This window comes from Glandiceps talaboti, chromosome 20 (assembly GCF_964340395.1).
Source record: "Glandiceps talaboti chromosome 20, keGlaTala1.1, whole genome shotgun sequence".
NCBI classification, from domain to species: Eukaryota; Metazoa; Hemichordata; class Enteropneusta; family Spengelidae; genus Glandiceps; species Glandiceps talaboti.
Window position 1 is genome coordinate 10,484,842 of NC_135568.1, and position 23,850 is coordinate 10,508,691.

Below are 23,850 nucleotides of genomic sequence, written 5' to 3' on the forward strand. Positions count from 1 at the left end.
AATGGGTATAGTTCCGATGTGTTCATAGGGGCTTATAAGCACTGTAATCGTCTCTGGAAGTTTTCAAGACTTTCTTTTGTTCTAACATACGCCGAAAGTTACCGAGAAAACCGTGATTTGCTCTTCGGGAACTATCGGCCTTTGCTTTACACAGCTACGCCAAACAAAGAAGCAAAGACCGATGGTTCCCGAAGAGCAAATCACGGTTTTCTCGGTAACTTTCGGCGTATGTTTGAACAATAGAAACCTTTGCAAACTACCAGAGACGATTGCAGAGCTTATAAGCCCCCTATGAACACATCGGAACCATACCCATTACCTCTAGGCTTATATCTTGCCCGTGGTGCGAACAGATTCCCGTAATTTTCTGTTTCATCGCCTCATGAATAAAAAAAAATCAGAATTCTTAAACCATTTAGAGAGCGATGCTTGAGGGCACCCTATTACGGCGTACCATACAGACCCAGGCCGGAATGGGTTGATTCTGGGATCACCTGTTGCTATTAGCAATACAAAGAAATGACATTTCTCACCTGTTAAGTGATAATTCGTTTTCACTGTGCCCATGGCCCAAGTACACGTATAAGAGAAGTTTTTAATGCAGAAACATACAATTTAGGAGGGATTTTTGATAATTTAAGATAAATATGTATCTGCGATGGGAAATTATTCAATGAAATACAAATATGAATATAAAGTAGATGGCAGTATACATCATGAAAGCCCGTTTCTTCACAGACGTAAAAAAAAATGTCTTTACATATAGTTTGCCGTGATGAGGCGCCCTCATACATCGATCTCTTATCGCGTTGTGACAAGTCTGATCAAGAATTCTGATTTTTTTTATTCATGAGGCGATGAAACAGAAAATTACGGGAATCAGTTATCACCACAGGTAAGATAGAAGCCTAGAGGTAATGGGTATAGTTCCGATGTGTTCATAGGGGGCTTATAAGCACTGTAATCGTCTCTGGAAGTTTTCAAGACTTTCTTTTGTTCTAACATACGCCGAAAGTTACCGAGAAAACCGTGATTTGCTCTTCGGGAACTATCGGCCTTTGCTTTACACAGCGACGCCAAACAAAGAAGCAAAGACCGCTGGTACCCGAAGAGCAAATCACGGTTTTCTCGGTAACTTTCGGCGTATGTTTGAACAATAGAAACCTTTGCAAACTACCAGAGATAAGATGCCATTTTATAAGTAATTGACCTATTCATTTTTTTGTGAATACATATTTGTTTATTTTACGAAAAAATGTACCAGTTACAGCAACCGCAGGTTTGTTAGTAATGGTAGATTGTTAGAACCTATACACTTCAAGACCGTACAAATCCTTTTGTAGTGACAGATTAAGTAAATCCCAACTGAAAGTGGCCATATGGATGAGGATTGGGTATTTATTTTGGATTTTGAAGTTATAAAACATCATGGCTTCCTACTTGAAAAATCAATGTGAGACAACACATGCGAAGTCCTTGTTTGTAAGTCAGTAAATTGCAAAAGGATATATAATATATTATGTAAAAATTGTGTTATTGTACGTACAATAACAAGCCTTTTACACATTTGTTTTAATTTGTGCAATTTATTGAGTTTAAGACTTTTGTCAATGTTATTTTAGCTTTGACTTTTCAAGTTGAAAGCCATGATTAAATTGTTTTACAAATTAAAAATCCAAAATAATTATCCAATCCTCATCCATATGGCCACTTTAAAAGCATATCTAGTATACGGAATGGTTTGCTGTGTAATATACGAGATATAAGCTTACGGTCAACTGAGATTTTTGAATCCAACATATAAAGATATATTTTATATCATTTTTGTAAGAAAGATTGACAAGTTTCTCGAGTATATTTTACATTGTCGCGATTTGTCTGTTTGTACCCAGATTGCGTTGAACTGTATTCGTGTTTTCATTGCGGAAATAAGTCTTTCCTTTTTACTGTGTTATCCAAGTACAGGATTTTGGAGATTTTATATACTGCATAAGTTGTTTTACTGTTGTACTGGATAAAACAGAGAGAGAGAGAGAGAGAGAGAGAGAGAGAGAGAGAGAGAGAGAGAGAGAGAGAGAGAGAGAGAGAGAGAGAGAGAGAGAGAGAGAGAGAGAGAGAGAGAGAGAGAGAGAGAGAGAGAGAGAGAGAGAGAGTGAGAGTGAGAGAGGGGGGGGAGGAGTGAGAGTGGGAGGGAGGGGGACAGACAGACAGACAGACAGACAGACAGACAGACAGACAGACAGACAGACAGACGGACAGACAGACAGACAGACAGACAGACAAACAAGGCTGCTGACATTTTTCCATACAGGATTCATTTTTCGTGATAAATCTTGCATCAGGCTTGTAGAAGCTCTAAGTATCAGAAATCATGTATATTCAAATTGAATTCATGAAGCCAATATTGGCAAGAAAAGTGTACATCTGGATTTTCATGATCCTTTTTGTATTTTTAAAGTGATGATATAACATGGCAGTGGAAGTATCAGTGACGACTCATTCCTACATTCTAAATTATCTAATACTAGCCAATTAATGAGCAAACTGCAAAGTGGGTTTACATGTGTATTTTTGACATTGGAAGTGCAGGATAATGCGCCCCAAAAATTCCTAATACTTTTCTGTCAACAAATTCAATCACTAGGCTTTTACTACAATCATGACGTAATATCACAAAATCATGTACAAATCCGTTTCCATGGAGTGAGGTATATTGAAGCCCGCCCCTTGCGGTCGTAGAATGATCATGTCCATATAATTATACTAGCCATTCCCAACACAGAGGGCGCATTCTACTAGGCACATTACCAAGCTCAATGAAAACTAATGAATGCAAATTACGTTCATCAATACAGATAATAAACAGGAACAAGCGGAGTTACATTCGATGTTATGTAAATAAAGTGTCAAATGAATTAATGAACACTTACCCGTGTCTTCATCAATAGCCTGAATCATCAGTTTTCTTTCAAAACTCTTCTGTACAAGGGACACATTTGGGACACATTTAGGAAACACAAATTCAATTGAATTACTGAGAATAGAAGGGGAGGCACCATTGAAATTGGTTGCTTATTTAAACTAGTTACGATGTTAACTCATAACTGGACATTGGAGGGGGAGGGGCACATTGGAAATAGTTGCCATACTCGTTATACAGCTACCTCAAAACTGGAAATGGGGGGGGGGGGGCGACGGAGACATTAAAATTGGTTGCCAAACTAAATACAATACTGGTATTTTAGTGATGGAAATTAAATTGTGGCATCAGTTACACATACAGACTTATTTGTACCAGTTGACAGCTTATGAAACTCAATAGAAACCAAAACATAACACTGCATTCATACATTTGTATCATTCTAGTTGTACACTTACGAAACTTGATGTGAGAAATGAAAAACACGACATCACAAATAGACATTTGTATTACAAAATAGAAGGTAATCAGACTTAATGGGAAACCAAACACTTCCCTCTCTCTCACACACACACACACACACACACACACTCTCTCTCTCTCTCTCTCTCATATGAGTTGAAAGCTTATGAAACTCAACAGAAACACAGAAACATCAAACACACACTATCATATCCAGACCTGAACACTTCTGAAACTTGATAGGGAAACTGAAACATGACATCACATGCAGACAAACATTGTATATTAAAGGGGCACAAGCTGAGGTTATATACATTTTAGGCAAGATTTACGCTGTGTATTTAAAAGTCACTCATAGTATTCTACTTATTGAAGCATACGTAACTAGGACTAGCAATTGACTGAACACAAACCTGGTATTAAGATAACATAACATAAACAATTCGATGATGTAATTTTTGATACGTACCTAAAAATGTCAAGAAATCCATACTAGGCAATAAACCCTTCTAACAAAACCAGAAGGCAACTGTAATGTCACAGAAGACATACATCAACATTAATATTATACTAGAATAGTTGAATCAAGGTTTTATGTCAGTATTTTCACTTGAGTAAAAAGGTTTATAAACTCAGCTTGTGCCACTTTAAGCAGATTTCAAATCACAGAAACACTTAACGGGGGAAAACAGAAACACATCGTAACACAAACATATTTGTGTCATCCAAATAGTCACTACTGGATGTATTTATTGTAAGTCGAAGGCTGAACAGGAATCTCAATCAATAGTTTAATTTTTCCCAGTTTTACAGTTACTATACAGCTTTCAAAATGAAAAAAATAATACAAATTAAAATGAGAGACTTCAAATACTGACAATCTACAATACGACTTTGTATGTGTCTGCATCTCTTTCATACTCTCCACTCTATACTTTTAACATAGTTGAGTAGAGGGGTCACAAGATGCGACAGGTACAGTCTGTCATCATGCAGATGTCTTCACTTATCTTTGAACACTCAGATCAGCAAGTTATATATTGTGAATTGCTTTCCAGAAGGGGGTGGGGGTGGATGTGTTACTTGTTACACTTTTGTTGAGTGTGTGAAACTCGTCGAAGTAACTGTGCAAAGGAGAATATGAGACACTTTTGTGAAGTTATCTAGTCTATATGGGTCTGTGTGGCTACAATCACGGTCCTCTCTGTTGTGCTGAAAACCAAAAACTCTATTTCATTGTGATTATCCTACTCATCAACTTTTTACTCTATACAACCATTGTACAAGCATATAAAAAACTTGTAAGCTCTAGTTTCTGTCACACAAGTTGTGTTGTGAAATATTGATAACTATGGCAACCGGTTACCATGGTGCTAAGCACTGTATGTGGTTTCTCTGTGGTAGGCTATAGTATCCTAAAATACTGTAGGATCCATAGCCACACAAAGCACCCTCAGGACCCAACTAGACCTTCCTTTCCTCATAGGATAATTCCCTGTATAGGCACTATGGTTGTGTCAAATTAGTGTACTTACTTGACCTATCCTACCTAACTCTACGCAGCTGGCCTTATCCAGATTCACCTATCAATATATCAGGGGAGGGTGGGGATGTCACCTTGATAGACAATGATTCAAAATTAAAGTTGATTTTTCTCCCCTGCCTACCTCCCACCCCTCCCCACCAATCGGCTGCTGGGAGCTTGATGCCCTCATGTAATACATTGAATGGCAAGCATGTCAAACTATGTCGTTTTGCTCAGCACTCATTGGCCAATGGGTTGGCTGATGCGCGAAGGCACCACGTCATGGCGTACCCTGACAAACTAGTCATTGTAGAATCTCTTCTGTGCAGTACATACACACTGACTGACAGATTAAAACATCATATGAGCTACGAGCTGTTTGCATCAGATTCAATTTTGTTTTTTGCACCTCAAACAATTCTACAGTAGAGTTGCATTATCTGGTTAAATTGGACTTACGAGGCACAATAACGATGGGCTCTGAAAATACTTAACAGGATCAAATTTTTCAAGAATTAACAGCGATAAATTATGCACACCTGTGACATTGTCACTCTGAAGTACTGCCATTAGAACTTGGGTTTTTGGTTAACTTGTATTCTGTGATCTCATAACACACTGACAGAGAAGTACAGGAAAAAAGTGATTTTTCCCAATACATGTATATGCTCGGCTACTTCGGAACAGTTCACGGTCTCATCTTGAGAACTAGGAAAGGGAAAAAAATATTCCTGATACAGGAATGCAGTGCTTTTGATATGTCTCTCAAGTCTTCCAAATTTTCATGTTTGATGCTTCTCACTTGCATAAATATCAAAATACATAGGTCTAATTCTCCTACTGAACATATTTTCATGAAAATTCTTGAAATGCCAAAATATGTAAAAGTGAATATAGTACACAAGGTTATAGCTGATTTAGTTTTAACAGGCATGAAGATTGGGTTATGGGTTCCGTTAAAACATAACTAAATGAATATATATGTCTGTTTATAACTGAATATAACTAAATAGCGAACGAAACCAGTAAATCGTTATTTAGCTCATAGACCGTAGAGGTCTCCCCTCTCTCCTCGTATGTTTAGCTGTTTGACTTCTGTAACATAATATAGCGATATAATACTTATGTACAATCAACTTCCAATTAGCTCCCTCTATTGTGGGAACGATAAATAGTACACAATTGAAATCAACATCCAAGTCTGACCGTCTAGGAGGCATATAGTGCCAATAGATATTTCAGTTTTAAAAGGTGGGCGGCTACCATTGACATTGTCTGCACATATTAAAAGCCTCGTTATAAACTATTGAATACTGAGCGAGTTCACATTTGAACCCACACTGATATTTTGTTGACTGCATTGAGTTGAACCTACACAGGTAGGTTCAACTGTTCTACTGTCACGTCATCCAAGCCACAACATTCTGCATTGCCATTGTTTCTCTACAGACCTCTACAATGAACAGCGCCCTCTAGCACTTGTTACACACAACTGAAATGATATTTCAAAAGCTTAGCCCGTTGCATGTATTAATCATATTTTGGCTTTCCTTTCCCTTTGGTGGACATGAATACCAAAATCTGAGCAAAGACATGCAACCAGACAACCACAAGCTGGGATTTGATGCATTTAGCTATGTGTAGCCAAAACTGATATCCAAGCACATTCATCAGTGTCTCGATGGTTATCAAGGCTGTTGTGGAAGTTCCACTTCAAATCTCTCAGGATTGTGGGAACAAATATCACATATCCTCCGTACGCAAACTTTGTTAGTGCTGGAGAGACTAGGGGGTGCTATATAGATTTGAGGAACAAAGTCCAATTTTCAGTAGCATTCCAAATGTCTGAACATGATTCTGTGTTGCCTATATACACCAGTTCATCAAACTTGTGTAAATCAACATCAGTTCGAGTAACTATCTGGAAAGTTGGACAAATAGATAAACATGACAACCTGCAGATTTAGAAATCTGTGGAGCTATTTTGAGTTGATTTCACTGCAACACTGAGGCAACCAACTACACCGGCTAGGCAATGCAAATGAAGTAGGCCAAGACATACACTGTAAGATACGCCGTGTCGCTCTACCCTTACTGGCCTGGTTAGGGTTGACCTATGTGTGAGGCGCCCCCTGTCACGGCATACCTTACAGACGGAATACAGATTACTTGAAGCAAAGCACATGCACACATGGTAGCTTGACCTGACATCAGACTTGGCATATCTATAAGTAGTAACATTAGTAATATGCATGGAATGATTCAATCATTTCCTCTAAGTGTTCAAAGATAATTTTTTTTTTAAAGAATATTTTTTTTAAACATACTGTTCAACCTAAGTTACTTAAAAGCCCCCTGTAGTTGTATACAAGGACCCCTTGTTCAGATTTCACCGAATCTACGTGTTCCTTGCAGGATATTGTACAATGTGTTAACGGTGCAACAATAAAACTCTCTTTTTTTTTTATCTTTCTTCCGACACCACAATCTGGCAAAATCAACATCAAAATGTCAACATTTAGTTATTGTTTCTAAGGCAGTCAAAGTTACAACTATACAATTAATTAATGTCACTTTCAAAAAGTTTACCATTAAACAATACATTAATTACTTTGTAAGGATACACATTTTTTTTTTGTAAGTGTCAAAATATTTCAAGCAAAAAGCCACTGGAAAATTAAAAGATTTCAACGATAGGTTCCCCAACATTTGAAAATTGCTGCTGTCAAAGTTGAATGGATGAAAACTCAGTTGAGGTTGAATATATTTCTGCTATACATTATGGTTATTACAGATTTTTTTTAAAAGTCTCATGAAAATTATTTACTGCTGTGGAAAAATAGTTCTACTCTGGCATGCTGAAAAGAGAACCCTTGGGGCTTCCCGTCCAAAAATGTTTTTGATGAATGTAGATGTTTGACAAGTGGGGTGGTTGTTGTTGTTGTTGTTGTTGTTGTTGGACTTTTCAAATGAAATATGCCTCAGAATTTTCTGCATTATGTTTCTATGGTATCATGTACAAAGTTTGATTTGAAGAAAATAGTGCCACTCACTGCTTTGGAAGTAGCTGCTTAACATTTCACATTTAAGCTAAAACTGGGTGGACTTTACAAAACAAAAGGTGTGATCAAGCTAGGGAGCAACGGTTAGATTATGGGGGGGGGGGGGGGGGGTCTGAAATTGGTAAGACCCCCTAACTTGAATCTGATTTGTAGAGTTGCCCCCTAACATGGTTTCATTTGCCTGCCTATTGCCTTTTATAAATTTACCTCTGTAACTTAGCAATGATCTTTTGCAGCCTTAAAATGTAGCTCTTATAAGTTGCATTCTTAGACATAAAGATATTTAATTTTTCTTATCCACATAGTTCAGTTACCCTGACAATTCCATCATTTTCCTGAATACTAAAATCTGTCAAAAATTGAAGGAAATATTTCAGGTTTCAGATCAAACTTTTTTTAGACACATTTTTTTCCATTCATATGCAAAAAGTTTAAGGGACGACTTCTTGGATTCCAGTTAAATGTTGACATAGTCTTTGCTCTGACAGCTTCCGATTTGACAAGTTTCTTGGCCGAGCTTATGGTAAAGAGTTGTACAGGAGGGTGTGGCCGAAACATGAAATCCCTACACACATATTTGCATCTAAAATACGTTTACAATGTAATACACTGAATAAGACAATAAAACATTTCATAATTTACTTTACAGATTGGCAAAAATGAAGTCAACCATAACAAATGAATCTATGTTGATCACCTAAGGGAAGCTTAAACAAAGAAAATGGTGGCAAGATATTTTGCCTCATCCAACAACATTTAGAAATGTTAATAAAATTTTCTCAAACCAGGTTATATAACGTAGCAATATTACTAAGATCATTATTGAGTACGAAACTTCAGTTTCATGTGAACTGTTTAAATTGTAAATGAACCTCAATTTACTGTTCGATTCTCCTTCAAAAGTTGACTGCAGTGGCCTGACTGTAGACGACACCACCAAGGATTTTGAGTTTCTAGTTCAGCATGCCAGAGTGAGTAAATCATGCTATTTTTTTTTCTTTTCTTTTTTTTATACAAAGCATGACCTATTCTAACAACCGTCTTATTTCTCTATATCACACAGACAAATTCATAATACATTTTTTATATCACTGCAAAAAGGAGACAAAGTAAAGAGTATGTTCAAAAATGTCAAAACACTACTAAACAATACATATTAGACGTTAGTGCTATAGTTCCCATTTGTACACAAGCAAAAAAAAAGAATCAAAAGAAAAACAAAAGAAAGACATTCTCTGGTTTCGACGTAAAACATTGCAATAGATTTCAACATCTTTCTTCACATGCTTCAATTTCAAAATTGAAAATACAAAAAACAGCAATAATATACTTATCTTCGATTACACAATATGTCAAATAGTTTTTCATTTGCTCAAAATCTGTAACACTACAGTTGACTAATACATACAGTGCGTAAACTTGTTTTAAAATGTTTGTCTTTTCGAGTATTCTTTCTACTTAATGTGACTCTTGCTACCTCTTTCAGCTACTGTATACTGTTTGGCATTAGCTCATTTGAAATTACAAGAAGTCGTTTGTGAACTGAAGAAAAAAAATAATAGTATCAGCAGAAAAATCTCAAAAAAATATTAACACCTCAAAAAGTTTCAAATATCACCCAGAATTAGCCCCTTAAGCTAGTGTGGATGTGCTAGTGTAGACTACATGTGTGGTGCCTAACTTACTGATTATTTTCTACAATACTATATTATTTCAATGTCACTATATGTTCTGCACTATTTCGAATTGTAATGTCTGAAAGTCTGCAAACGACTGAAGTGTAACAAAAACACGTTGAATTGATAAAATATATAATTTTTTGGTCATAGTTACGTACAGTGATACTTACAAGTCAAGGCTCCCCTAATTAGATCGCAAATCTAATTCTTCGACCACTTATCTTACATTTTAGTGGACAAATGCTTACCTCTAAACAACCTACATTAGATACACTATGTGTTCAAATACTTTGTTTTAACATGACGATCCGCTTCATCAAAAATAAATTTCAGTAATATTTTTTCCTTTTTTTTTTTCAAACAGAGTCAAAGTAGATCGGATACAAGTATGGTAGGCACAAAGACTTGTATGGTTTTTAATAAGATACAATCAAGTGTGGTTTTCTTGTTAAAGGGTGCTCACATTACTATCAATCTACAAAGAGAAACCCGTCAAAGAGAAATAAAAATACCACAAGGACAGCAACAACAAACAATGCCATGGAAGATGCAGGACATGTTGGATTCATACAAATACATGACCAACAGTAACGCCAACTAGCATCCACCTTCAATTTCCATTAAAAATGGTAAAAAAAAAGTTGAAAATTACAACACATTCTTTGCCAGACTATATACACATTTACGCAAAGACTGGACCTCGTCAGTAATCACAAGTTTCTCTGCAGATAGACTGCCCTCTAGAGACAGGTGCAAGAGTAATACAACTGGGCCAACACTTGCATGACAAACCAGGATAATTTGTCAGTCTATGGACTGACCATTTCTACTAGGACGTTGTGCATGATCGATCTCTACTCTGCCTTCACTCTTGAACAAAATCTGATGATAGACAAAGTTATGTATTAACATCCATGCAATGCATTACTTTCCTGCCTTCAACTCATTCTTGTAGAGATGTCTGGTGATATGCCAAATCCTTGCCATCCCTGTCTTGTACTGGTTTTCTGATGATACACATATCTCTAAAGTTGTACATGTAACTTAGAGTAACAGAATATTGTGAAATTCTCAACCACATTAATTCCGGCAACGGAATTCCTGGTATACAATATCACACCAGACAATGCAATTGGAACATTGTTTCCAACACTGCACTTGGGTGCAATGTTTTCAACGATGCACTTGGGAACATCATTTCCAAGGATGCACTTGGGTACATCATGCACTTGGGTACATTGTTTGTAACGATGCACTTGGCCAGCATGGGTACATTGTTTTCAATGACACACTTGAGTACACCGTTTCCAAACAAAGCACTTGGGTATATTGTTTTGATGCCGACCCTAGGGTACATTGTTTTTGATATTATACACTAGAATAACAGCATCACCAATTTACCAATGGCGCAAGGAAGCTGTTCACAAAGAAACCTCGTCATTTCAATGATTTGATGTTTCTGACCACTATAATAATGCTTCATTCTTTCAATAGTTGGATGGTTCTAACGACTTCCTGTTACCGAATTAGCACTTACTATTGACACCAGATTAAAACAATCATTCTGCTACTTGGGACCGTTACAAGAAATCAAGAAACTTGACGGACTCTAACCCAACATTCTTTTTTGAAATCCTAAAATGATTTCTCCTTTAACAATATGCCATTGTTACTTGACAACATAAAAATTTGACGGGACAAAAAAAAAAATCACCCACGGTGAGAAAAAAATCCACACAAACACCGAAAAGAAAAGAATCATTTGTGCCTTGATAATTTGACAATTTCACTATCATTGATTTGCTTATCTAAAAGGTCTCTGAATAATCCTCAGTGAGGACTTGTTGGTTTACTTCTAAATGTTTGCAAACATTAATAATTACAGACACTGCTAAATGCAGTTAGATTACACTTCAAGCCAATCATCTGCTTTCGTTGTGTACCTTCCAACTTGTCACTGTTAGCACCGAGTGCGAGAACATTATCAAGTTGGCACAATACACTCATCCAATTCAAAAGCTGGGTTAATTTGCCAGCCAGCTAGTTGGCTTCCAACTCTATTAGGCACACAAGTTACCTATTGCACAAAATGCACGGTCTTTTCAATGTGACATAACTGACACATTATGACCAATTCACCCCTACCTGTGTGATGAATGGACTGATCCAACCAGAGAACACAAAAGGATTGTATCAAATTTTCCTAGTGGATAGGGTGGGAAGGTTTAGGCATCTGCTAACAGCCCATCAACTCTTTCTACCAACTTCATTTCGGACACACATTTCATAAATTTCATTACGCTAATAATTAGTCATCAAATGTAAACATAATCATTATTTATACTATATAATAACAATTTGTCCATATCCAACATTCTATGCACATAAATGGAAACCAATCACTGCAAACAGTAGTTTCCTGGCGTTTCAGCACACATAGCAGTCTGCTGAATCTGCAACCATGTACGTATGGATGCTTTCTCTCTTATCAAACAGACATTAATGTTACCTCAATCCAGTCTTCATCACTGACCTTTACCATCATTCCCCCTAAATCCATGCATTTAGTACAAACCTATGTTCCCTTTGCAATCTGTCCAAACCACAAGAAAACGGTGAAAACAAAAAAAAAGTCAATTATTCAATTTTTGATATTCTGATAACAGGTGTTTAACACATATGGTATGATTGTTATCAATTGTAAAAGAGCTGATCAGTTAAGAGTGACTCTGCTGGAAGTCTTAAGCTAACCGTATCACAGCTAACCTGGCTAACATAACTGTATCATCGTAAATGAGGCTCAGTTTAACCATATCACAGCTAACCAAGCGAGTTAACCATATACCACAGCTAACCAGCCTCAGTTTAACCACATCATGGCTATAACCAAGCTGAGCTTACCATACCTTGGCTAAACTTAGGCTCAGTTAACCATATCAAGGCCAACCACACTAAGCTTACCATATCTTGGGCTAACAGAGCTAGTTAACCATTATCAGGTTGTCAACAGTAACTCAGTCCCATATTCTTAGGGCTAACCAAGCTACGCTAACCATATCAGATTTTCTCATTTATACACATTCCTATTTATTTATATGCACACTTGAAGGTCTTATGTATAGCTAACTCTAAAATTTACAATAATGACCTCCTGCTTGTCCATTCTCTGTACACCGTGTCTAATTAAAGTTCACTGCTTCTCACTATCCTGACATCCCCTACAATGAAATAGAACATTCTCAGCTATGGTAGTGGAAGATACCAAATTCCATTGGCAGGGGTGGTCAGGCGTAGTCCTGTGGGTAGTAGCATACCCTTGAACCAAATAGCACCATATCTGTCGAGTCAGCGGTGTTTAAATGCCACTGGATAAATTTTGAAGCAAAAAGTCATCTTGATTTCAGTTGTTTTCCGTGTCAGTACATGTCTACTTCATCATGGGTGACTTGCGTCCACTCGTAGACTGATCTTTGGAGGTGCTTTCTCCATTCTGACGGGACTGTTCACCAGCAGAGTCTGTTTTCTGAGATTGCTGCTGTTGCGATGCAGCTTGTCTTTGTGGTAACTGTCTCTGAGGTTGTGGTGGTTGTTGTTTCGCTGCAGATTTTTGCTGAGATGCTGTTGTTTGTTGTTGTTGTTGTTGTTGCTGCTGCTGCTGCTGTTGCTGTGGTGGTGCTTGCTGCTGCTGCTGCTGTTGCTGCTGTTGTGGTGGTGGTGGTGGCGCAGGGGAAGGCTTCTTGACAGGCATCTGTGCCAACATCTGAGCATAACTCAGCTTTGGTTGCTGAGAACGTTGCCCTTCCTCCTGTCAACATAAATACATTGAGTAAGTCCTTACCTCACATATTGTACCCAAAATGTTTGAAGCACAAAAATAACCCCCCCCCCCCTCTACTTCAGTGAAGACAACTGCAGAGCCAATCATGAACAAGCAAATGACATCTGCCCCACATGCACACTTGCTCTTAAGTACTAAATAAAAAGAACAGTAACTGCCATAAATAGTAGATTGAGTGACAGGTTTGTTGAGAATTAAAAAAAAAAAAAGTGTCGTCACACCACTTTAGACAAACTGTCCTGACCAAAAACATTTTTTTTTTTTTTTTGCCTCATCAAGGCTTCGGTTTACTGAAATAGACATATCAAACTATTGATATTTTATGTGGTAGATTACTAAAGTGGGTGACAGCAATTCCTTTGCTGTGCAATTCTAATCACCCTATGATTAAGATAGTGTGAACATTGGAAGTCCCAAAACAGTACATTGCAAGTTTATAGAGCTAGCTTTCACAGAGATACCCTACTAAGACTATAATTTAACCAACATCCACTTTATAAGTTATCACTGTTGTATCAACATGTTGTGACAATAGTATTCATTTGACCACCAGCGCCATGCATGTCTGTAAACACCATTGTGAGAAGCATACCTGTTTTTGAGCTGTACTGATGTTGTTGGCAGTGACGTTCTGTGGACTTGATTTACTGTTAGTTACAGTAGGAGTCATGTCTTTGCTAAGCCTTTCTTCCGTACTGACTTGGTGTACTTTAGTAGTAGGGGAGGCTGTTGGAGAAGCAGGTGGGGTACCATGCTTCTGTATGACATCATTAGAAGCTGCCTCTCGGCTTGGAGTGGCATTCTCTGTAAGTGTTACCCTCATGGAACGCTGGACAACAAACAAAATTTATAGTCAAGTTCACTCAAAAAAAATTAGCAAGTAATTTTTCTTTGTATGTATGTGTTTGATAAGGTTACTGATACACAATATTTTAACAACACAGATGAAATTTCATTCGTAAATATAATTTCATTTTCAGGATGTCATCATTGGAACACTTGCTTCAAAGTAAACCCTATAATAGCTTTGACTGGTCTAAAAGTTTGCTGCAAATACATTACTTGGTCTCAGCGTGCACACTTCTGTGCAAGGCAAAAGGTCTTGCTATCAGAGTCAACATTTACATAGTTCTATCAAGTCAAGAGACTAGAGTGAACAGATTTTGGCCTTGAAACTCTCCACTGTTAAATCATCAACCTTCATTCTTCACATACATGATAAAATCGTTTCTATAACTTCCTGAGTAAGTCCTGTGGATACTAAAATGCACCATACCATGCTTGAGAAAATATATTCATTTGGTACAAAAACTATGTAACTTTATGAATTTTACCAATTATCACCCACCCATCACTTCCCACCACCCACATAACTATCACTTCCCACCACATCCACCCACCTACCTATCACTACTCACGACACACTCACACCACAATTTTGATTTCTTTGTGTTATTGATCTCTCACCTTTGGGTCTTTCACACCCTTCAGAATATCTGCCATGGGTGTCATTGGTAATTTGGTTTCGGTTTCTTCAGTTTTGACCACATTTTCCCTTCCTGGTAGTGGTGGGAACTGAGAAGCAAGATCAAGTTTGGGAGAAGGAGGCTTTGGCAGCTCCTCTCTTTTCTCCCGTGAATTTCTCCGTCCAGGTCCTTCATCTTCTCTCCTCCGTCCACGTCGACTGAATCCACCTCTTCTACTGTGGAAAATACAAAACATTGATGAAAATTTAAGATTTGATGCAAAGTTGAAATCAAAATTTTCCTGCTTCTAAATATTTTGGAGTCCTTCTCACATATGCTCTTGGTTGCAAAGTATATTTGGTATCCTCATGACAATAATATTGAAGCTGATGTTCCTATTTCAATCTTGTTTTGTTGTTACAGAAATACTATGAACATGGTTACACACGTAAGGAAAGCAAAACAAAATGGCTTCCCCACACTGCATATACATCAGCCTACCCCAAATTCAGCCTGTGAGGGCGCACTACCAACAGACCATTTGATTTTGGACAAACCTTTGCGGGATTGTTCCTTGGTGTGACATATTCTCCTGTTGACCAAGCTTAGGAGATGTGTTATCTCGTCTTCCTCTATAACCACCATTTTCACGATCCACATCTCTCCTGTCACCATTGTCTCTAGATGTCCTGGGACTGAGATTATGCGTACCATTGGCAGTACTGTTTCTGTCATGAATTGATCGTTGAATCTCGTGGTTGTTATTGCGTTCCACAGTCCTTGGTTCAGGTGTACTTGATGCCCTCTGATGTGTCTTCGTTTGATTTCTGTCACATAAAATTAACACATATATACATCACACCCATAGCAATTAAACAAAATGAAAAGTGAAAAGAGCTCTTCACACACCAAAGTACGGAAATAATTTTGGTCAGTCTTCAATTAAGATGTTGGTGCAAAACAGTGTTCTGTTTGTAGCTAAATAAAGATTCATTAATTCATATTGACTTCAGGCTTTGTGACAACATGGTGTTATTTTCTATCACGTTAAATAACATACTGTAAATGCATTTTATTTTGGGTGCATTGCAAATCTGGCAAAATGGCAATTTGTACACGTTAGACACACTTTAATGCGGCCAACAGTGCAAAGGGAAAGTTGTACAACATCTCTTCCCTAGCTTATACTTCAGGATTTGTGGACTACTACTAAAGTGAACAACTACCATTCAGATTACTTTCTTTAAATATACTTCTCTATACTCTATCACACAAATTACACACAGGATAATCTGAAGTCTACTAACACCATTTCTTCAACCACTGGGTCAGGAATATTTTTAACAAAAACTTACATTTTCACGTACCTGTTTTTAGGCTGATAATTATACCTTCCAACATTCACAGGATTATGATGGAATTTGTTTGGAGGTGCCATCCCATTCCCGGGAAAATGAGCCTGCAAACAACAATGCATACATCATATCTTGATAAGTGACCATCGCTATGGCAACAACAGCTTTAACATTTTCCACACCGTCTGAACTATATACCAGTCTGGATTCAAAATCATTTTTATCTTTATGATGCATGATCATTGTAATACAACAAACATTTTTATCAACATATGACAACAGTTCCTGAAACTGAAACATGTTCCACACTTGAATGGTTTCCCCTAGAGACCTGGACCCTTTTACTTCTGAACACTGCAGGGCTGTCATTACTAGCTGAATGAATGTAAACAATGGATTTGCAATCCTACAATGTTCAGCACCAGTGTTCTCATCTATCAAGTCTGCAATAAGTTGCCATCAATCAACTATTACAATAAGGTGTGCCATGACAGGGCGCCCTCACACATTGGCGAGGGAAGGACAACATGACACACCTTCCAGTCTAACATACAGTTTACAATTTTTACATATGTAAAAACAATACCCTCAACTTGTGAAACTATCACAGCTTACAACATGAATGTATTTTCTTATATGCTACACCATTTTCTGGGTAACGCTTCCTGTTTAGGCTGTACTTTAGCTACATTGTATGACCACGAAAATGGAGAATACTTACCATGGGAGCCGCCTCAAAGAAAGGAGGTGGACTAGTTGGCCATTGTTGCGGTATAATGTTTGGATTATAGAAGGCAAATGGTTGTTGTTGAGCACCATTCATAATTGGTGAAACTGGGCTATACTGGAATTGTTGTTGTGGGTATATATTTGTTGTAGTTGTAGTCGACGTCGGGGTTGGTGTAGGCGTTGTCGGAGACCTTACACCGTTCATCTTGGCGGTATAACTCTGCAGAGGTTTAGCCTTTATCCTAGCCTGTCAAGGTAACAAATTTCAATGTATCATATTGTTACTTTCCACCAGTTTAGGAAACATTAACACTGCATAATTAACATCAGTACGTGATCAAAGTCTGGAGTAGATTGAAACATCACAATTGTTTCACATCCACTATTCAAATCTGGCTATATTTAAACTGTCCAATTTGATTTTTGGAATCATGAAATATATATTCAATCAATTTATTACAACCGGAAGATTGTAGTCAGCGACTTACACAAACATACACACAATTTTGAAAAGGACTAAGTTTATTTTTAATGTTATTTCATGTCTTTTAATTTCAAATGTATCTTCTTTTAATTATAACTTGGCTAGAATAACTGACAGAACAATTTCCATTTTCAATATTGTGTCTAACAGTTTTGTTGTTTCCACAGTAGTCACCTTTATTTTTAGTTGTTATGATTGTATTACAATTACACCTTATTTCAAGCATTGCATACTTACCATGATTGGTCTTCCTCGGAACGTCTGAACTTCTTCTCGGAGGTACTTGTATGCATTCTGGGCATCAGCCTCCGTTTCAAATGTCACATACCAGTTGCAGTTGTGGGCAAACTCACAACTTGTAAACCTAGGACATTTCACACCTGAGAATAATGCTTTCACTTCCTGTAAATGACACAATGATATGATCAAGTCAATCTTCAGCAGTAAACAAGTACAAAAAATGGCTTCAATTTTCTTGATCGTTCCTCTCAAAATGAAATCTGTTTTGTTACTTCTGACAGATCTCTACATTAGCTACTAGATCTCTACTACCTAGAAATTTTTGAATACATAACATCTAAATGAGTTTCCAGGTTTCTGACTAAGTGTCACCTCAAAAGTTTGTGATACAAGGTACAGAAATTTATTCGAAAATTTAACTTGATTACCGTCCCCGTTTCTGGGTTTCAAACAAACTTGGCAAAAATATGTACTCCATATTTCTCAAGCAGAAAAGACAGACTACAGTATATCTATCTTTGTAACAGATTTTTCACAGGAAAGCCGCTAAGTAGCTGTTACATGCTCTGTTACTATTTATATGTACAAGTTCTGCCAGAATAGATACACTACGTTTCATTTGCATTACATGTTAGCCCAATCTATCTCGCAAGTAATGGATGAGTTCATGTCTTCTGTCACACATCTGGTCTGTGACCACCAAAATAGGACAGTTCCTGTATCAATGGCCTCCTTGTTAAATGAAGTCACTGCTAGACTATACTCACCTCTAAAGGAGTTGCGTCAGGAATTTCTCGTAACATAACTATACACCTTTTTGTAATTGGCCTAACCTTTTCCGCCTTATCATCTACTTGTAAATAAGGAGACTCTGTCAAGGAAAAAGAGAACCCAAAACCATTCAGTGATCAGTGGTACAAACAACACGATTATGCCATTCAATGGTCAGTTGTATCCATCAAGTCTGTCCGTTTTGTTGACATCAACTGTCGCATTCTTACACGTGGGTTGAACCCACATCAAATGTTGCCTACTCCAGTCTATACTACCATACACATGTTATCTGAAATTCCTTGCTGTGTTACCACAAGGAGTAATTGATGTACCTGGTTATGACAACAAAGAACCTACTGCGAGTATCTTTACTAACTCTGACAAGTTCCTACCATTTATTAACACCTTTCTTACTGCAAATCTAGATATTTTAAAGACTGGAAACTTTGCCATACTACGGTCTTCAACTAATTCTAAAACTGAGACTCATTCAGTGTGCCCTCTAATGATAGCCAAATTTTGTTGTTGTGAGTCAAAATGAGAAAAACTTTGATTTCTTGTGAGTTACCTACCACATAGTAAGAGATAGGGGAACACAAAATTTTGGTCCATCAGGGGTGCATCAAATTGGCATAGAGGGCACACTGGACTCATTTACCATGAATTACAAACCTTTGCTAAATGTGTACACGAGATCTTTGTCAATATTTATTTACTTGTTTTGTTTTCTAGCAAGATATTGGGAATAGTCTTTAGTGAATAGTTCAAGGTTTACAGTGTAGATCTCCACAATTCATTATCTTTATAACTAATACGATGTCCTTTTTTATAACTGTCAAATCAATCAGCACCATTACCTCACAAAGAAATTATGTACTCCTAATGTTCAGCCTTGACAAATAAAAAAATGGTGTACTCCTAACCCCCTTTGGAAGAAAGTGTACATAACAAATGAAATAATCTGATAACTGACGGCCAGTTATGTAAAATGCCTAGATTCAAAATAATCTTCTAAAAATACCGCCAATTATACAAAACGCCTAGATACGCATACAGAAGTCTCGTCGCATGTTGTTGTCGTCAAGTATGGTAAATTAGTAACTGTAATAAAGATTTCTACATACCTCTGAGAACTTCAACAATGAGATTTAGATCATTGGTTAGTCTCTTGACAGCATTAAAATTGGCTATGGTCCATATTGGTACATACTGGTCAGAGTCCATTTGTGACCGTAGATATGTATCACTGGCTAAGTTTTCTCTGCAAGACAACAAGGTGTGTGGATGATTAGTTTGGGATTTAAGTGATGATCTAAGCACTATTCGAGATTACACAGCTTTGTTTTCTTGTGTGTTAATGATGTGATGTCTACATATTTTGACATGGAGATGTAGCTAAAATTACAATCATTCAATCATATGTTCTTTCATGAAAGATTTTCTAGACTTGCCAACAAACAACGTAATTTCATCAGCATCAATAAATCAATCAGCCAATTAGTGGGACATTGTTATTGTGTTTGTATGGTATTTCATTTCCCTGCTGTCACGCAAGCAAGCAATCATTCAATTCTATGATATTACTGCGTAGCAAAGTTATCTACTGTATTAGGAATAAATGTAATTTCATTGGTCAATCAATCAATCAATCAATCGATCGATCAATCAATCAATCAATCAACAACCAACCTTCATATCCATATTGTGTATCAAATTTCGATCTTGGAAAGAGTGTGTCTTCATTTCAAGTTAATAAATAGCCTACAAGAAATTGTAGTCACGACACAATAATTTTTTTCCAGGAGCACAATGAACTAATAATAATTTAGTCTGTGACGAGAGTCACCAGACACAGGAGTTTAAATACCTACCTTGAAAAATAGTACTCTAATTGATATTTGAGCATTGCTCTCAGTCCATCCTCTTTTGATTGAGTGGTGTCCTGAGCTAGCTCGTCCCCTGAGACCAACTGTCCCTCTGTACTTGGGGTATACGTCATCTCTGTTGTCGGGTAACCATTGACAGTCAAGTGAGTGATTGGTATGGGTGAGTCTGACGGTGATGGGAAGACAGTCCCTGTGGTGTACTTGCCACCTACATCACCATTGATTTGAAATGGACCTGTAATTATACAGACGTAAACATGTAGGAGAGGTTCAATATGGTGTTGTAATGCTACATTCAAAATTTACACACTTTAAGTCATGTTATTTCTGAGCGTTTCTGCGAACCACTTTCATCATTTTCTGGGAGAATTTTGAAGTACATACAAAATACAAACAGTGGATGTACAGAAATATAGAAACACACTTTCAATGTCCTTGATTATTTGTGGTTTAAAATGATTGCTAATGTAGAACATTTGAATGGATTAAAGTAATGCGGATACGTTTCTCTGTCAATTCCCAAAATTTACTTTTCCAATGTGAGGCTACATTTATATCTTTACTATAGCTAGATGTTATGACTTGTAAGAAGTCACCACTGTTCTTTATTTTAGCCCAGAGACTTGGTTGTCTGGTTTCAAAGTATTGTTTGCCAGAGCATGTCAAGTCAGTATGTTGTGTCAGATAGTGAGTATCTAGACTGTCACCACTCTGACCTATCTAGACTGTCACCATTCTGACCTTTGACAACAAAATTTGCCTTTTTACGAGAGGTCACACTGCTTATTAATAGTATGTTAGTTCATATATGTCCAATCTTGTGTGAAAATTAGTTTGCAAACCCTAATATGGCGATGAAATGCAAGCAAAACACAAATCAATTGTAAAATTAATACATTATTATAAGGAAATCTACACCCTTATTTCAACGGCTTTAGGGATTTAGAACATTAACCTTTCCTTGTGACAATAATAACTTTACAGAAATGAAATATAAACAGCCACTGACTTCCTTATTACAATAATGAGTGTTATATTCTACCATCGAGCATAGGTTATAAAGTAATTGACTTCTCTAGGGAAATTTGTGAGTTATTGCTGGAGGTGGGAGCATTTTGTTACACAGGTGATGATACAATGATGTCATTCAATGTAATTGACAACATTCCCTTTTTTGGCTTCAGAGCAAAGAACATAGAGATCTAGAGAAGTCATTGTTTTATTTAAATTAAAGCAGAAAGTGTTCAGTGAAGCTGACAACAATATAAACTGTCCTAAGACTTAACAAAAAATAATTGTGTGGTTTAATTACACTAAATTTCAGAATAGGTGAGGTAGATACATTTAAAAAACAAAATTTATATACTTTTTTTTTCAAACGCGTGTGTCTGGTTCAGGGTAGTTATGTTTTCTGTTGATTTCCATATGGTCTCTGTGTTATTGGTTTCTTCTCACCAGATGTACAGCCATTACAGATTGCAAGAACGGTTTTATATTGTCTTTTCAAGTTGATATCAGTTTGCTCTTCTGCTATTTCTTGCAAGACTTCACAATTTTTCATGATTTTATTATTTTTTCTTGAATGCATGAAAAATAGTTTAGGGGTGGCATGAAATACTAGGTGGGGGTCAGGTAACCAGAACCAAACAATTTTTGTTTTTAGGCCTAAGGAAGAATTGATAATAAAATCTTCAATATATACCACTAAACATTTGTTTTAGGTCCACTCTACACAAGAGTTCCTGATATTTTGAAACACAATTCACATATGTATCTGGAGTTTTTTAGTTTATCATTAATACTAAGTTACAAAATGTATGAATGTAATTTTAATTTATCCTGTTTTTCCCAACTTGTAGTCTTTTGTGTACAGACAAATACCTCCTGGGTAGAAAGAGGATTAAACTTTCTCTAATATACATGTAAGAATAGATAACAAATATTTTCATCCCAAATGCGAGCCAGCTGGAATCAATACTCCCCTGTCTTATGTTTTAGAAAGGCTACAATTTGCACTATAATTTCATCAGAGTAGAGCACTTTCTACCTACACAAAGATCAGACTACTGGGTGAACAATGACTCAAAAAGTCCTGTCAAACTTCCTTACTCACACACATTCATCAGGTCGGTAAAACAGTACTTATACATTCTTGTACCACGGCCAATGGTTTTTACTACTTATGAGTAACGTTTCACCTGCTCAGGTCGACAGGTTTTGTCAAACTGTCTGTATTCGTAAGTAATAAAAACCCTTGGTCGTGGTAGAAGAACATATTATTCTCCTGTATGACTTATTTCTACCTTTCATACACTTGTATGTATTACTGGTATCCACTTGCATATGATTTGGGGTGATAAAACAGCACCTTGGTAACATACTCAACATTGAAATCGTGTTAGGAAGTTCTACCACACTTGATGTGTTAAGCCATTTTGGAGATTTCCTGTATGGGTTTACCATTGGAAAACCTCTGGTGATGACATCATAAATATCCCAATCTCTGTTCTGACACTCTTTGTATTTGTAGAGCTTCTTTCCACGATTTCAAAATATTAGTGTTGACAGCAGTAATCACCACAAGTGTACTAAGGGGAAAAATAAATTTGACTGGACTTTTCCTATAAGTTGATGGCGGTAATCAATACAAGTGTACTCAAAATAGAAACAACTCAGTCTGGACTTTTCTTTGAACTTGCATGGTTAGCAGGACCTTATTGAATAGCAATATCAATACTGTTATCCTGTTGATTATGCAGTCTATAGCGAGTCTGTTTTCAACAATTTAAACAACCCATTTTACAGAAAATTATATATGAACAATTCCTTAAAACTAAATGATCACAGACATCAGTGTATTTCTTTACTTCAATTAGTTAAATTTAGGGTAGTATTCATGTTAGTTTTCAAACATGCCTACGCTATCAGTCTATGTAAGATTCACCTTTCTTTGAATTTGAATCATAAAAGGTAGCTGTGTCTGCACATTCAGATGCTGTACACTCTTTAGCATGTGACCTGTTGTGACCTTATATAATTGAACACATGACTATCACATGACACCAAAAAAAAGATCACTTCACATATGCTTATATTACACAGGCATGTAATTTTAAACATTCAGGAGCAGTAAGTCATTGAACTATGAATGCAATAATTGGCGCAAATAATGTCTGTACTAAATCGATTTCCAAATTAGTCTGGTGACGAAAGATGTGAACTTCTACAGAGTTCCTGTAATAAGGTTAATTATGCAGACTTGTGCAAACTGAGGGCGATTGTGGATTGCAATCTTCTTTTACTGGGAAAAATTATTCTTCTCACGGCATGCTTTTCTAGTATGTAGCAAGTGACAGCAGAAAGTGAAGACACATGAACTGAATAACATGCTAGGTTTTATTTTATTTTATTAGACTCCTAAAGTTCTAAA

At 36.8% G+C, this 23,850-nt stretch overlaps 1 protein-coding gene across 2 annotated transcripts in view; it reads right to left on the reverse strand.

Moving 5' to 3' along the window:
• Positions 1-4,112: 4,112 nt before the first annotated feature.
• LOC144450918 (la-related protein 4-like) overlaps positions 4,113-23,850 on the reverse strand; it is a 45,838-nt gene continuing 26,100 nt past the window's right edge. The window contains exons 4-13 of one of the 2 annotated variants that reach the window (XM_078141680.1): positions 20,406-20,655; positions 19,659-19,795; positions 18,528-18,631; positions 17,758-17,922; positions 17,029-17,283; positions 16,320-16,411; positions 15,510-15,779; positions 14,954-15,185; positions 14,079-14,315; positions 4,113-13,453 (exon numbers count right to left, since the gene is read on the reverse strand). In XM_078141680.1, coding sequence (XP_077997806.1) covers positions 13,076-13,453; positions 14,079-14,315; positions 14,954-15,185; positions 15,510-15,779; positions 16,320-16,411; positions 17,029-17,283; positions 17,758-17,922; positions 18,528-18,631; positions 19,659-19,795; positions 20,406-20,655 — 2,120 coding nt within the window. In that variant the 3' untranslated portion in view covers positions 4,113-13,075. Of the gene's footprint in view, positions 13,454-14,078; positions 14,316-14,953; positions 15,189-15,509; positions 15,780-16,319; positions 16,412-17,028; positions 17,284-17,757; positions 17,923-18,527; positions 18,632-19,658; positions 19,796-20,405; positions 20,656-23,850 lie in introns of both variants that reach the window. The other variant, XM_078141679.1, reaches the window with a different exon arrangement.